General features: G+C 42.7%; 1 protein-coding gene across 3 annotated transcripts; it reads left to right on the top strand.

The window, feature by feature from the left end:
* The first annotated feature begins 1241 nt into the window (after positions 1-1241).
* LOC119019094 (long-chain-fatty-acid--CoA ligase ACSBG2-like) lies at positions 1242-12426 on the top strand. Of its 3 annotated transcripts, none has more exons than XM_037097344.1 (15): positions 1242-1499; positions 4559-4633; positions 4747-4958; positions 6674-6957; positions 7373-7461; positions 8074-8194; positions 8305-8385; positions 8512-8661; positions 9433-9600; positions 9688-9869; positions 10067-10300; positions 10497-10714; positions 10795-10934; positions 11020-11263; positions 11575-12426. In XM_037097344.1, the coding sequence occupies exons 2-15, from the start codon at positions 4569-4571 to the stop codon at positions 11658-11660; spliced, it is 2274 nt and encodes a 757-aa protein (XP_036953239.1). In that variant the 5' UTR covers positions 1242-1499; positions 4559-4568; the 3' UTR covers positions 11661-12426. The 3 variants fall into 3 exon arrangements, with proteins under 3 accessions (XP_036953239.1, XP_036953237.1, XP_036953238.1); XM_037097342.1 differs by lacking the exon at positions 1242-1499 and adding an exon at positions 3055-3208; XM_037097343.1 differs by lacking the exon at positions 1242-1499 and having other exon boundaries at positions 4465-4633.
* Positions 12427-12442: the final 16 nt, after the last annotated feature.

Here is a 12442-nt window from a genome sequence, read left to right as displayed (position 1 = left end):
AGAGGGCTTTTTAGAAGTTTGATTCCCCTCAGAAAAAACTGATTTTACATTGTGTTTATGCACATGTAAAATCATGTCACGTTTTTAACTCATTATGTAGAAAACAGGGGCGGCTGTAGCTCAGTGGGCAGAGCAGGTCGACTAGTGATCAAAAGGTCGCTAGTTCAAATCCCGGCTCATGTCGAAGTGTCTTTGAGCAAGATACTGAACCCCACATTGCTCATCAGTGAGGGCCCTGCGATGAGCTGGCGACTTGTCCAGGGAGTACCTCGCCCTGAGACAAGGCTGGGATTGGCTCCAGCAGCAACACTCCGTGACCCCATGGAAAGGGATAAACGGTTACGGACAATGACATGACATGACATGACATGTAGAAAACAAAGATGAATTCACGCACTGGCAAGACTGGCACTAAGTTTAGAGAAGTGATGTTTCTGTCGTGGACCTACTCTGGTATCAAATCGTCAATGTTATACCACACATATCATGATACCTGAGCTGAACAAATACCAGCCGTCGTTGACAATTACCACATCAGTAACAGATTAAAACATCCTGAAAATGAAGCAAACAATAAATGCCAAACAGAAACAATAAAACATAGATGTATATCAAGTAACTCCACGTGGAAGCATTCAAACTAGATGGAACACTTTTTATTTAGAGTATTAACACTTTTGAGGTGTGTTTGTTCTTAATCAATACACTTTTATACCCCCCTCTGATAATCATTAAGCAAGAAATGATCTGATGATGATTAAAGGGACAGTTAACCCCCCAAAAAATCAAAGATGAACATTCTTAATCTTTCCTGCAGTGCTATTTGTCCATCTAGATCGTTTTAGTGTGAGTCGCCTGCCTTTTCTCTGACAAAGTAACTAGATGGCACTAAAAATGCATTTGAAAAACGCAACAGCCATGTCTCTTTCTAGAAGTCATGACCCCGATACTTTGAGGTGAACTTGGTGCAAGCAGCTTCATATGGACAGTAGTCCCTCTGTACCGAATTACACAATATCCATGTGCAGAAGAAAGCGTGTGTCTCTCTCATGGAGGAGAGGCTCCAGTGCATTGGAGTAGCACTTTAATAATGATCAAACAAGCTAAATATAGACATTAATGCTGCTATTACTCGCAGCAGAACAGGAACCAAAACTGAAACCAACAGAGACACACGCGGAACAAAAGCTGATGCACGCTTCCTTCTGAAATGTGATATGAAAAAGAATAGTTCCTACGTTAATGTGCTCTCAACAAGGTCCTTGTATTACCTTAAGAAATGTGTAACGGATCTTGATTTCTGTAAAGTGACACCGCTATTGAGTTCTTTTAAATGTATTTTTTGGCACTTTTAGAAACTGCGCCCTTTCTCGTTCCATTTTATTCGAGAGATGATACAGTCTCTGCGCGCCACATTTCCAGCACTCGGCAACTAAGAGCAATCTATCAATCAATCTACCATCGATCTAACAACCTAAAGGGATAAACAGCACTTACAGGTAAGAGAATACAAATGTTTTTTTTGGGGGGGCTGAACTGTCCCTTTTTAAGTATATATTTACTTAAGAAACATGATATTGAAAAATATTTGTGAAAAACTGAATGACATTCAAAGGAAAAATCTTTCATTTTCACACTGAGAACCCTGTTTTAAGGCACACAGCGTAATATTTATTACATGCAGCACATGATTTAGAAATACTGTGCTCTTGAAATGTCCTTCAGCTGTATCACTTCATTGCCAACACTGCATATATTTAGCCATAACTTGTCATGTGTATTCTGTACTGTAGGTTGTCAGAGTGAAAGAAAAAAAAATGGGGAAGCCCCACTCACAGGTCTGTCTGTGCAGATTTGCACAGGCTCATTACGCAGTCGTTTCAAGACAAATAGGCTGATTGAATACTGGGCTTCCTGGGTAAAAAAGATTACACTCTTGATTATTTAGATTTCTATTGTAATGATGAAAGAGCGAGAGGAGGAGCAACTGAGATTGTGGAACAGTTTTGTCTGTGACTGTTAGGGTGTGACTCGCCACAGGGTGTGCCTCGGCTCTAACCAAAGTTTTAATCAAAGAGACCCCCGTTTGGGACGTCCTCACAATGTAACTAATCACGTAGATCAGTATATCAGTGTCGTTTAATCAGTGAGCTCACTGCCATAAAGAAGCGAAGACCCCTAATCATACGAAGACAATATAACTGCAAACATGAGAATCAAAGTAAAATCATTTGTACATTTGTTGTCTTGTGCATCAGTGGCGTTATCTCAGCTCTTATCTCCCTAATAAAACGCTCTTGCCACCCACCTCTATACTGAGCACTGCTGACATCGATCGAATCCCCCGTAGATGGCATGTGCCCAGGTGTTAGATCAGTGAGGGTCGGGTGACGGGGACAGATGTGGTGTGACTGGGTGGTGTGATTCATTGACTGTGAATATGAGGTAACTAGAGGTCATTTAAGGAGTGTGGTTGAACTTTCCCTTCCATTGACTTAAAAAGTAAGATCCACACTACTTAGCAGACAAATGGAAACAAGGTCTATTTATTGATTTATTGACGCAAAATTGAGGTTAAAGGTGTCTCCAGCACTGTCAGACTAAAATGTTATTTCTTGAGAGTTGCACAAGTTTTGTCCAGCTGTTAAATAACTTTTTTTTACGGGTCAAAGTCTCATCTATTCTCATAAACCTGAGACGGTGTATCTAGGTTTATCATAAGTCCCTCACAGGCCTCATTGTGCTTGCGTCTGATAAAGACAGTTGATTTGGGGGTAATATAACCTTCTTCGGCCTAGTTAAGCTTTATAGGATCCTGCGATCTTAATACAGGTAGATGTTTGGACTGTCGCCAGTGCCAACAGTTGTCAGCTATTTTAATTACTGTAAACAAACAGAGTCAGCTGTAGTCTGTATGTGTGTCAGGTTCCAGGTTTTCTTCACCTCGGACAGCCCTGACCTTCGGTCAGAGTTGCCTGGGGATCTTTAACAGGTCGTGGCAGCCTGTGATCACGGTGATTGTGTAAGTCTCTATCGCTCTTGATGAGGCGTGAGTGCAGGGGAGCCTGGGGTGTGTGTGCTGATGCAACTCCCCTATAGGCTGATATTTTCTTCAGGGGGCAAAAGGCACCGGCTGGCAAAGGTTGAATCCAGTCTGTCCTGACAGCTATTGTCAAGTAGATGCACGTCAGCTCTGTCCCGGGAGAAGGTAGCTATCATTTACAGAATGTTTTCATGTTGTGTTGCAGTGTAAACAGACTTTTGTCGGGCATATTTTGTTGTCATGGACAGCCATAAGGACTGCATGTGTTGTGTAAGGATTTGCACACAGAAAGTTGTTTGTGCCCTGATTCACTGCAGCTCATTTTCTGTGTCAGATGACTTTCTAATTATCATAGAGCATGAAGGGATTTCAGTTTGATTCATAGTACTTTGCCACGGACACTTTGAGTGGATTTACATGCTGACAGACACAGACTGTATTCACCAGCTTACAGGGATGTGCTGTGTGGTGTTTGAAACAAACACATGACTTAGAGATGGATAGCCTGTAGCCCCCATTTGATGTGAGCAGGCTCGTCGACTTTTACTGTTTGCTCAACAGAGGCATCAGAGTCGGTCATCTCCCCCTCCGCTGTGATTGGCTCGAGCTGAAAGCTCAACAAATGGCTACAAGCATGAGTTGTTGTCATGAGTGTCATTTTTACAAACTGAGACTTTACTGTGGATATTCAGTTTTTCCTGTGGGACTTCTCCTCATGTTTGACAAGAACATACAACTTAAGACTGTTTTTTTTTCAGAGGTAAAGTCTCCTTTCTCTAGACTGAAATGTACTTTTTGCAGCGCTTGAATCTAAAACTGGGTAATCCAGAGCAAAGACTTCGCCACTTCATATTACCACACTGCAGTTTTGTAAGTCTTGTGAACTTTGGTCCACAGAAATCTTGACCAAAGTTATCTGAAAAATCAGAGGTCAGCCAGGGACTCTGCTAGATGAGCAGATCTTAATCTACTACGATTCAGTCAATGTGTCACTAGTTTATGCTTTACCCTTGTAACTCTACTGACATTTTGAACTGATTGATCACTTTTGGCAGTGTTGTTATCTGAAGGTACAGCTTGTCATCACAACAGACAGTTCAGTAGTTTTCTAGCGATGTGAAACACACACTAGGTGGCATTATTTCACTGTCTGCAGTACATGTACACAACATGAGGAGGACACATTATTAAATATGCTAGTGGAGTTGCCATTTAGTCTTTTAGTGTGATTATTTGGCTCAGAGGTTCTGACAATGTGGGGCAAAGAGAATAAATCCTGTCCCAATGCTTTCTGGCACAAGTCTGAAAGTTTCAACACTGAGGCTGCTGCTCTGCGTGATAACTAGCGATGGCACTCATTGGCTCTGACCTGTTGCAATGACTTTGGTCAATGTCAGTCCCATATAAATGAGCTGTTTCATAATAGATGATCTTATCTCTGCGTAGGACCCTCTGTGGAGGACATCTGGAGTGTTTTACTTTACGTCCATTCAAGATTTTCCTCTGTTTTTCCAGGTAACACAAGATGAGCCTCCAAGAAGATTCGATTCAGAGTAACGGTGTTGAAGTCATGGATGTTAATTGTGAGAGGTATGTAAAATGTGAAATGACGCATGTCTCAAAGTGGAAAACAAATCTTTTACCATTTTCAAGTTGATTGTTGTGCATACAGCTCATTGGTGCCCTCTCAACAACTTCCACAGCCTCGCCGGTCAAAAGCCGCAGAGTCCGTCAGACTCCACACACTCAGAGACCCACTCCCCTGTCGTCCTCAACGGAGAAGCCACAACAGCTGAGCTCAGTGCAGTTTCAGCGTCAGAGGACCAGGAGACTCATTCTTCCAGTGATACAGAGGCACTGGCTGAACCTGACACAACTCCAGAGCTGGATGAAGCTCTTGCAGAACTTTCCCTAGGTAAGAGTCTGAAGTTTAACATCAGGAGTCTGGAAAGCTTTTGAAAAATACCAGCTGCTTTTTTTTTTTTTTTTTTTTGCTTTTTGGTTTTCTGACTCTAGAGCAACGGCCCCCAGGGCTGTAAGACAAATCTGAGGGTTTGTCAGACAAGAAATGTTAAGATTTTAATTTTGTTTATTTTTCCGGACATCTTTTATTGTGAAATTCTGCATAGTCTTGTGTCCTCAGGCTTCTAAAAATATTCAAAGAACACAGTCTTAGCAGGCAGCATCACATGCAGATACATACAAAAGGGTTGTCAGTAGACAGTAAAAGATGAAAAAGGCCATAAAAGCTTTTATTACTTTATTAGCTGCAACAGTGAATGCTAGAGTTTATAATATACAGTAAATCCTCTAAAACAACATTCAGAAAGCCTGTTTTGGCAATAAAATAGGGAAATATAAAGAGTTTGAATATAACGATTGTTACGTAAATCAAAGTTATAAAATTGGGTTTCCTGGAAATCTTGGTGGACCTAACTGATTAATGAGACCCTCTGGCAGATTTTCAAGTTCAAGTTCAAGATTCCTCTGAACAAACAAGAAACTGGCGTGAAGAAGGTAAGACTAGCGTGATATAATCCGCTTGGTGCCAGCACAAACCCTGAAGCAGCGTTCTGGAAGGGGCTGCAGGTGTGGTGCGAGCCTCAAATGACACCAAAGCACAGATGAGTGCAGTCATTTAAAAAACAAAGACAATAGCAACGTTTTTGACTTGTCACAACAGTCACAATGTTTATGGTCACTGAATCTTGAAGGAAGAACAGTGTGTGTGTGTGTGTGTGTGTGTGTGTGTGTGTGTGTGTGTGTGTGTGTGTGTGTGTGTGTGTGTTGTGCAAGCTTTTGTTGATAACTGATTCAAGGAAGATGAAGTAGGTCAAAGCATAATTACATCGGGTTGGCGGAAGGGATAACATGTAGAGAAAGCGCGCGTGGTGTTTAGAAAATTAAATCTGCATCGGTCTAATGGTGCGTCGGAAAAAGCCCTGTGGGCCTTTTCAGATCCAGTGAAGATCTGTTGAGTTAAACTCACATGATTCACCACCAGGAAATGATGCACCTAAAGTTGTTTGCATGTCTTTGTGCATACATTGACAGAAATGTGTGACCTGAAAACACAGAAATAACTGCAGTTCTGTGAAGTTTGGAAATTGGACGTTACCTGTAAGTGACACACTTAGAGCCACAAGCGTCACTGTGAACAGGAAGCGACGCCTGAGGTCAGAGAGCTGTAACAGTAGATAAAACGCCTGAGGGCTAAACGGTTGCTGGCACTGTGCTGACAGCGAGATAAAACAGAAGAACAAACAAAGTTAAAAAAGGAGCAAAAGGATCAATACCATCCCAGGAGTGCAGGCAGGGTGATGGCAGGAGCGTAAAATAAAACAATGTACAATATTATAATAAAAGTAATAAAAGCAAATAACCAGAGGGAATTTCAGCCTTACAGCATCGTTTTTGCTTGTTCTTTCTTCCCTAAAGTCTGTTTTACTTAATTATAATAATATAACTCACCTACCCGAACCTGATTGGCCGGTAAACACCATCAGTCCCCAGCTTCCTGTTTTGTCTCAGGTGACAGCTTAGTCTTCCTCTGTTCACTGCACAATTAGCAACTCGAGTCAGTAATGGCAGTAGTGGCTAAACGCAGCTGCCCCTGTTTTCCCGATACAGAAGAGCCCAAGGCGGTTCCCCTTTCAACGGCGAGTGTGGCGACGACTTTAAGCCCAGCTGGCCAGCTGTGGAGCACCAGCAGTGACAAGGCAGTCAGGCTGAGGATGGAGGGCTCAGGCCCGGCCTCGGAAACTCCCATCACCATCCCTCAGATGTTCCTGCAGACAGTGGAGAAGTACGGGGATCATCCAGCCTTGGCGTCCAAACAAGAGGGCCAGTGGGTGACCATGACATGGAGGCAATACTATGAGCAATGCCGGGCAGCTGCTAAAAGTTTCCTCAAGGTTTGTTTGCATATTGACTTGTTCTGCAAGAGTATTCTATCACTACTGAGGAAATATTTGTGCAGTGACACAATTGTATCTCTGTGACTTTGCCTGGAGGAGTTATATTTCCAGGTTGACCCTTTAAACAAAAACTGGAACAAGAAATGCTGTATACTGTTGATTATACTGTACTATACTGTATATTAATTACTTCCCTTCTCTGATGTGAGAACAGGCTGTTGGTAACTAACACCCGTTGGTGTGTGAAATTCACAGCTTGTGTTACCTCTCCTGTTTCATGAACGTGTTCGTGGGTTGTGACATGTGGGTCAAGACTAACAGAGGCTCTGTGCCACAGTGTCAGTAAAGATACATGTCCTGTAAAAAAAACAAAAAAAACACACACACACAAACACGATTTGTGCTCTTGTAGTTGGGGCTGGAGCGTTACCACGGCGTGGGGATCCTGGGATTCAACTCCCCCGAGTGGTTCATCGCAGACATCGGCAGCATCTTCGCCGGGTAAGATCACACTTACAGATCTTCCACTGCTGAACATTGTTTCATCTGGCGCTGCACATTTATCTCCGTCCATGTTTATCTCGAAGTCCATCTGTGTGTCTCTGCCCACGCCTGTTTGTGTCGTAACAGATTAAAGTCTCAGTGACACAAGTGTGAGGTTCACTACTCACACTGTTTTGTAGGAAAGGAAGGACACAACAAAACACATTGTCTGTATAATCAGTCACTTCTCTCTGGCACTGGACGTGTGATGTTTGTGCACCTATGCAAAGACTTTAAAATACCCCAGAATGTTGCTTTTGCGCTGAAACTTTAGTTTTTGTATTGTAGTAAGTATGTATGTTTGTATGTATGTATGTATATATGTAGAAAACCAGTTTGAATCATTAATGTAGAAACTGTGTGCTCTCCCCTCTGGTTGTCGATGTTTCTGAGTACTTTAGATTTTAGATGTGTTGCTTTAGGTAGGTAATCATTTCTGCTTAGTCAAAAGAAATGATCTCTATTTATCTAAAATAGCATGTAATTATGTGCCAGTTGTTGATACAAAACGTAGCAATAATCCACAGCAGGTCAAATTTTTTATTCTCCTGTGTCTGATTTGTGCCGCAGTGGTCTAGGAACTGGAATTTACACGACCAACTCTCCTGAAGCTTGTCAGTATGTGGCCGCCAACTGTGAGGCCAACGTCTTGGTTGTGGAGAACCAGAAACAGCTCGACAAAATCCTGCAGGTCAGGAGCTTCATCACAGCACCAGCCCTCAGTGTGCCTCGGATAACTATTGGCAAAGAAAAATCTGTCCTCGCATGACTTGAATGTGTTGAATTTGTCTTTCCCAACAGGTTAAAGATCATCTACCCCATCTGAAAGCCATTGTCCAGTATAAAGGGGAGCTGCAGCAGAAAGAACCTTTCCTGTATACAGTACGTTCACTCAGCAGACATATTGATTACACTCATAAATCACATCTAATAGTTTGCTGTACTCTTCTTGTGTAAGATCAATGTGACTTAACTTAAATGTTAAACATAATGTGTGTGTTGCTGCAGTGGGCAGAGTTCATGAAGCTGGGAGAGGACGTGCCTGAGGAGCAGCTGGATAAAATGATCGACAGCCTTCGGGCCAACGAGTGCTGTACTCTCATCTATACGTCTGGAACCACCGGCAACCCCAAAGGAGTCATGCTGAGCCATGACAATGTGAGTTATCGACACACGATACTGCCCTTTTATTAGACGTCACACAATTGAACTGCTTCAGGAGTGCAGCTCATCTGCAAAATATTGTTCAGATTTATTGTTTAGCTTATTTCTAGGGAAATATAAAAAACTGTGATGAAACTGCTCATCACAACTGCCCAAAATTTAATCCTTGAAGTCTTGCTCTGTTCCACTAAAAGTAAAAAAATAGACAATAAATGTATAGTTACATATGATTAAGAGGAATGCTTGTGCTTGGAAAATGACTGAAACAAATCAATCGATTACTAAGCTGCAGTTGTGGACTCTTCTACGCTGCCTAATTGGTGGCTGATGTCCTGAAATGGATGAAGATTCAAAATTGAACAGCAGAACCATGCTACCTTTGGCTTGACCAGAAAGTTTTGTAAGACCTGACAACCTTACTGAAATGTTTGGTTTTCCTTCCTGTCTCCCATTCATCCTGCTAATGCCTTTACCCCTTTATCCACTGTTGTCTTCTTAAAGGGCTCACCTTGTCACTTTGGCAGCTTATAAAAACTTACTTCTGGGCTCTTTACGCTGTTGGCAGATTCAGGGTTCCCACAATTTCTTAAACATAAGATTTAAGGACGTTTGAAAGGACTTTCCAGGCCAGATTAAGACCAGGTTAATAACTGTTACACAGTTACGCAGGTTTTAAAGCTTGCTTAGTTGTGCTTTTCTCTCTATTTTAAAAATTCAAGAAACTATTGAATTACAAAAATTCTTCTCCCACTTTTACACCTGCAGGTGACATGGACAGCCCGCACCGCCGTCTCCGTGGTAAATATCAAACCTGCCGAGGAGGTGGTGGTCAGTTACCTGCCGCTCAGCCACGCAGCGGCCCAGATGTTCGACATGTGGATGTGTATTTGTTATGCCGTGACGACCTACTTTGCAGAGCCAGATGCCCTCAAGGTAAGGATGCCCTCTGTTGTATAAACATGAAATCAATAATGAAAGTTTTTTTCCAACTTTGACACTGATCCTCATTCATCTTCACAGGGCTCCTTAGGGACCACACTGAAAGAGGCGCGTCCAACATGTTTCCTCGGAGTTCCCCGTGTTTGGGAGAAGATGCAGGAGAAGATGAGAGCTGCCGCTGTCAAGGCACCCCCACTGAAGAGGAGAGTGGCGGACTGGGCCAAGTCCATCGGCCTGCAGTACAACCACAGCATCATGAACAAGTGAGACAGAAGGGACTCAGCGTGTTGGTTGTTTGTGCCGTTTGTTAATGATGGTATCGTTTTGTCCAAATACTGTAACTCTGTAGCCAAGATCATAAGAAAGTGAGTCATAATAATGAGATTCAGCCTCCAATTTTTTCCAAATTCCTAAAAACTCTTCTGACAAATTTCCACTATTACTTTTTTGTGTGTTACAGGGAGAATCAGGTCCCATGGGGCTTCATGTTGGCTAATAATCTGATCTTTAAGACGGTGCGTGCTGCGCTGGGCTTAGACCGCTGCAAGTTCTGCTTCACAGGCGCTGCCCCCATCACCAAGGAAACCCTGGAGTACTTCATGAGCCTGAACATCCCTGTGATGGAGATATACGGCATGAGTGAAAGCTCCGGTCCACACACCATCTCCTGGAGTGAAGATTACTGCATCACAAGGTCAAGAGCAAAGCGTCAGCTATTATTAAAATGCTTCTGTGATGTGGATGTTACTACAGCATGATGTAACAGCGTGTTGGTATTATTTTTGCTGGTTTAAATTTTGACAAATTAGTCATTTTTGTGTGCTAAATGTTAAAATAGAGGAGAAGCTGTAACGTCTGATGCTGTAACGACTTATGACTGGTCTTTCCAGCTGTGGGAAGGTGATGCCAGGCTGCAAGACGAAACTGGACAACCCGGATAAGGACGGGAATGGAGAGATATGTTTCTGGGGTCGACACGTCTTCATGGGTTACCTGAACATGCCCGATAAAACAGCAGAGGCTCTTGACCAGGATGGCTGGCTGCACTCTGGAGATCTGGGAAAACACGACCAGCACGACTTCCTGTACATCACAGGAAGGATCAAGGGTAAGATGCCATCCGAACAGCTTCTGAAATGTTCTGTCAAAAACAACAAAGGTCACTAAGTTTCTGACTTTTTTACACAGAGCTGATCATCACCGCTGGTGGAGAGAACATCCCTCCTGTGCCCATCGAGGACGCACTGAAGGCCGAGGTGCCCATCATCAGCAACGCCATGCTGCTGGGAGACAAGCTCAAGTTCCTCTCCATGCTGCTCACTCTCAAAGTAACGGGACCTCCATTCCTGCAGACACACAGCTGCTAAACAAATACAACCAACACAGTGATGACCCTTCTCTCTGCTTCCTCAGTGTGTCGTGGACGACAACGGCGAGCCCACAGACGAGCTGAGCCCCGAGGCTTTGGCCTTCTGCCAGCAGCGCGGCGTCAAATCGACCAAAGTGTCAGAGATCATAGCCAATAAGGAGCCAGCTATCTACACGGCCATTCAGGAGGGCCTGGAGCGCGTCAACGCCAGAGCAACGTCCAACGCCCAGAGGGTCCAGAAGTGGATCATACTGGAGCGAGACTTCTCTATTGGAGGAGGAGAACTGGGTGAGTCATTGAGGTTGTTTTGTAACTCTTCCTTTTGGCATTAAAATGGGAGCAAAGGTCGAATCAGGATACTATTATTAAGGAATGAGGGTGGATTCACTACAGCTATTCTTGAACTTACTGTCATGTTTGATCGGCAGTCAGTCAAGGTCGTATGGTGAACAGACACGGTGTGACTGTGCAACATGCCAGACAACATTCTTGTGACGAGCAATTGAATCTCTCCCTCAGAAACATTTTCAAACCTTCCGTGGATCAAATTACGTTGAGTTTAAATTGAAATAACCTACTTTTCATCTCTTCCTGTGCAGGACCCACCATGAAACTGAGGAGGCCCATTGTTGTGAAGATGTACCAGGACAAAATAGACGAAATCTACTCGGTGACGAAACAGTAGACTGAACTGCACGGAGATAAGATACTACTGAAGAGAGAAACTTCATTGAGATTGTGTTGTGTACGCAGATGTCGAGCCGGGAAATGTGTAAACCTCTTTTCACCTGAACGCTTGAAGTGCAAAAGAGGTTTAAGGGAAAAAAAAAAAATCTGATTCTGATTATGTTGTAATGGAATAGAGGTTTGTGCTGCTATGTTTTATCATGTGAAGTTTCTGTTGTCTGTTGAAATCGATATTTAAGTTGTTAGGTGTACATATGGATTCCCAGCAGCGGTGCACATTTTGTACATAAAACATCCAGATCAGAGCCAAAACCTTTCAGTTTAGTGTTCGGTGAATTGTACATGATAACTCACATTTGGGAGGAGGCGCTCCTTTTTAGAAGTTTTAATTTTTTCACAGTTTTTAAAGGAAACATTGTGAACTACAATCCACTGTGGCCTTAAGGATGACACTCTTTCATTTCAGAAGCATTGTCAAAATGTTCTTTATTTTTTTGACGCGGCAGTTTATACAGCATCGATTGTTTCTTGTCTCGCGTCGTAGTACAGGTTACAAGATAATCCTTGAGGTGATGTTTGAAGAAGTATTTTTTGTAATGCTTGAATTTTCTCCAATCACAAGCATTTGCAGACTGTAAAGCATACATTTCAATTTGTGCTACTCCATGTACAGTTTGAGGAATATTTAAAAGTTTTATTTTGTGATAGATGTTTCCATGATTGTTAATAAAGAAATCTTTGATGTCTAGATTTTTTTAAAATTACCCTTTTTAATGTATT

The sequence above is a fragment of the Acanthopagrus latus genome, chromosome 5, assembly GCF_904848185.1.
Source record: "Acanthopagrus latus isolate v.2019 chromosome 5, fAcaLat1.1, whole genome shotgun sequence".
Lineage (NCBI taxonomy): Eukaryota > Metazoa > Chordata > Actinopteri > Spariformes > Sparidae > Acanthopagrus > Acanthopagrus latus.
Note: the sequence above shows the minus strand (reverse complement) of the source record. Positions and strands in the feature narration are given on the sequence as shown.

Excerpts from the sequence above, each read along its gene's own strand:
- LOC119019094 (XM_037097344.1), top strand. The coding sequence starts at position 4,569 with ATGAGCCTCCAAGAAGATTCGATTCAGAGTAACGGTGTTGAAGTCATG. Across the intron at positions 10,301-10,496 it reads GAAGATTACTGCATCACAAG|CTGTGGGAAGGTGATGCCAG; the intron begins GTCAAGAGCAAA and ends TGGTCTTTCCAG. Across the intron at positions 10,715-10,794 it reads CATCACAGGAAGGATCAAGG|AGCTGATCATCACCGCTGGT; the intron begins GTAAGATGCCAT and ends TTTTTTACACAG.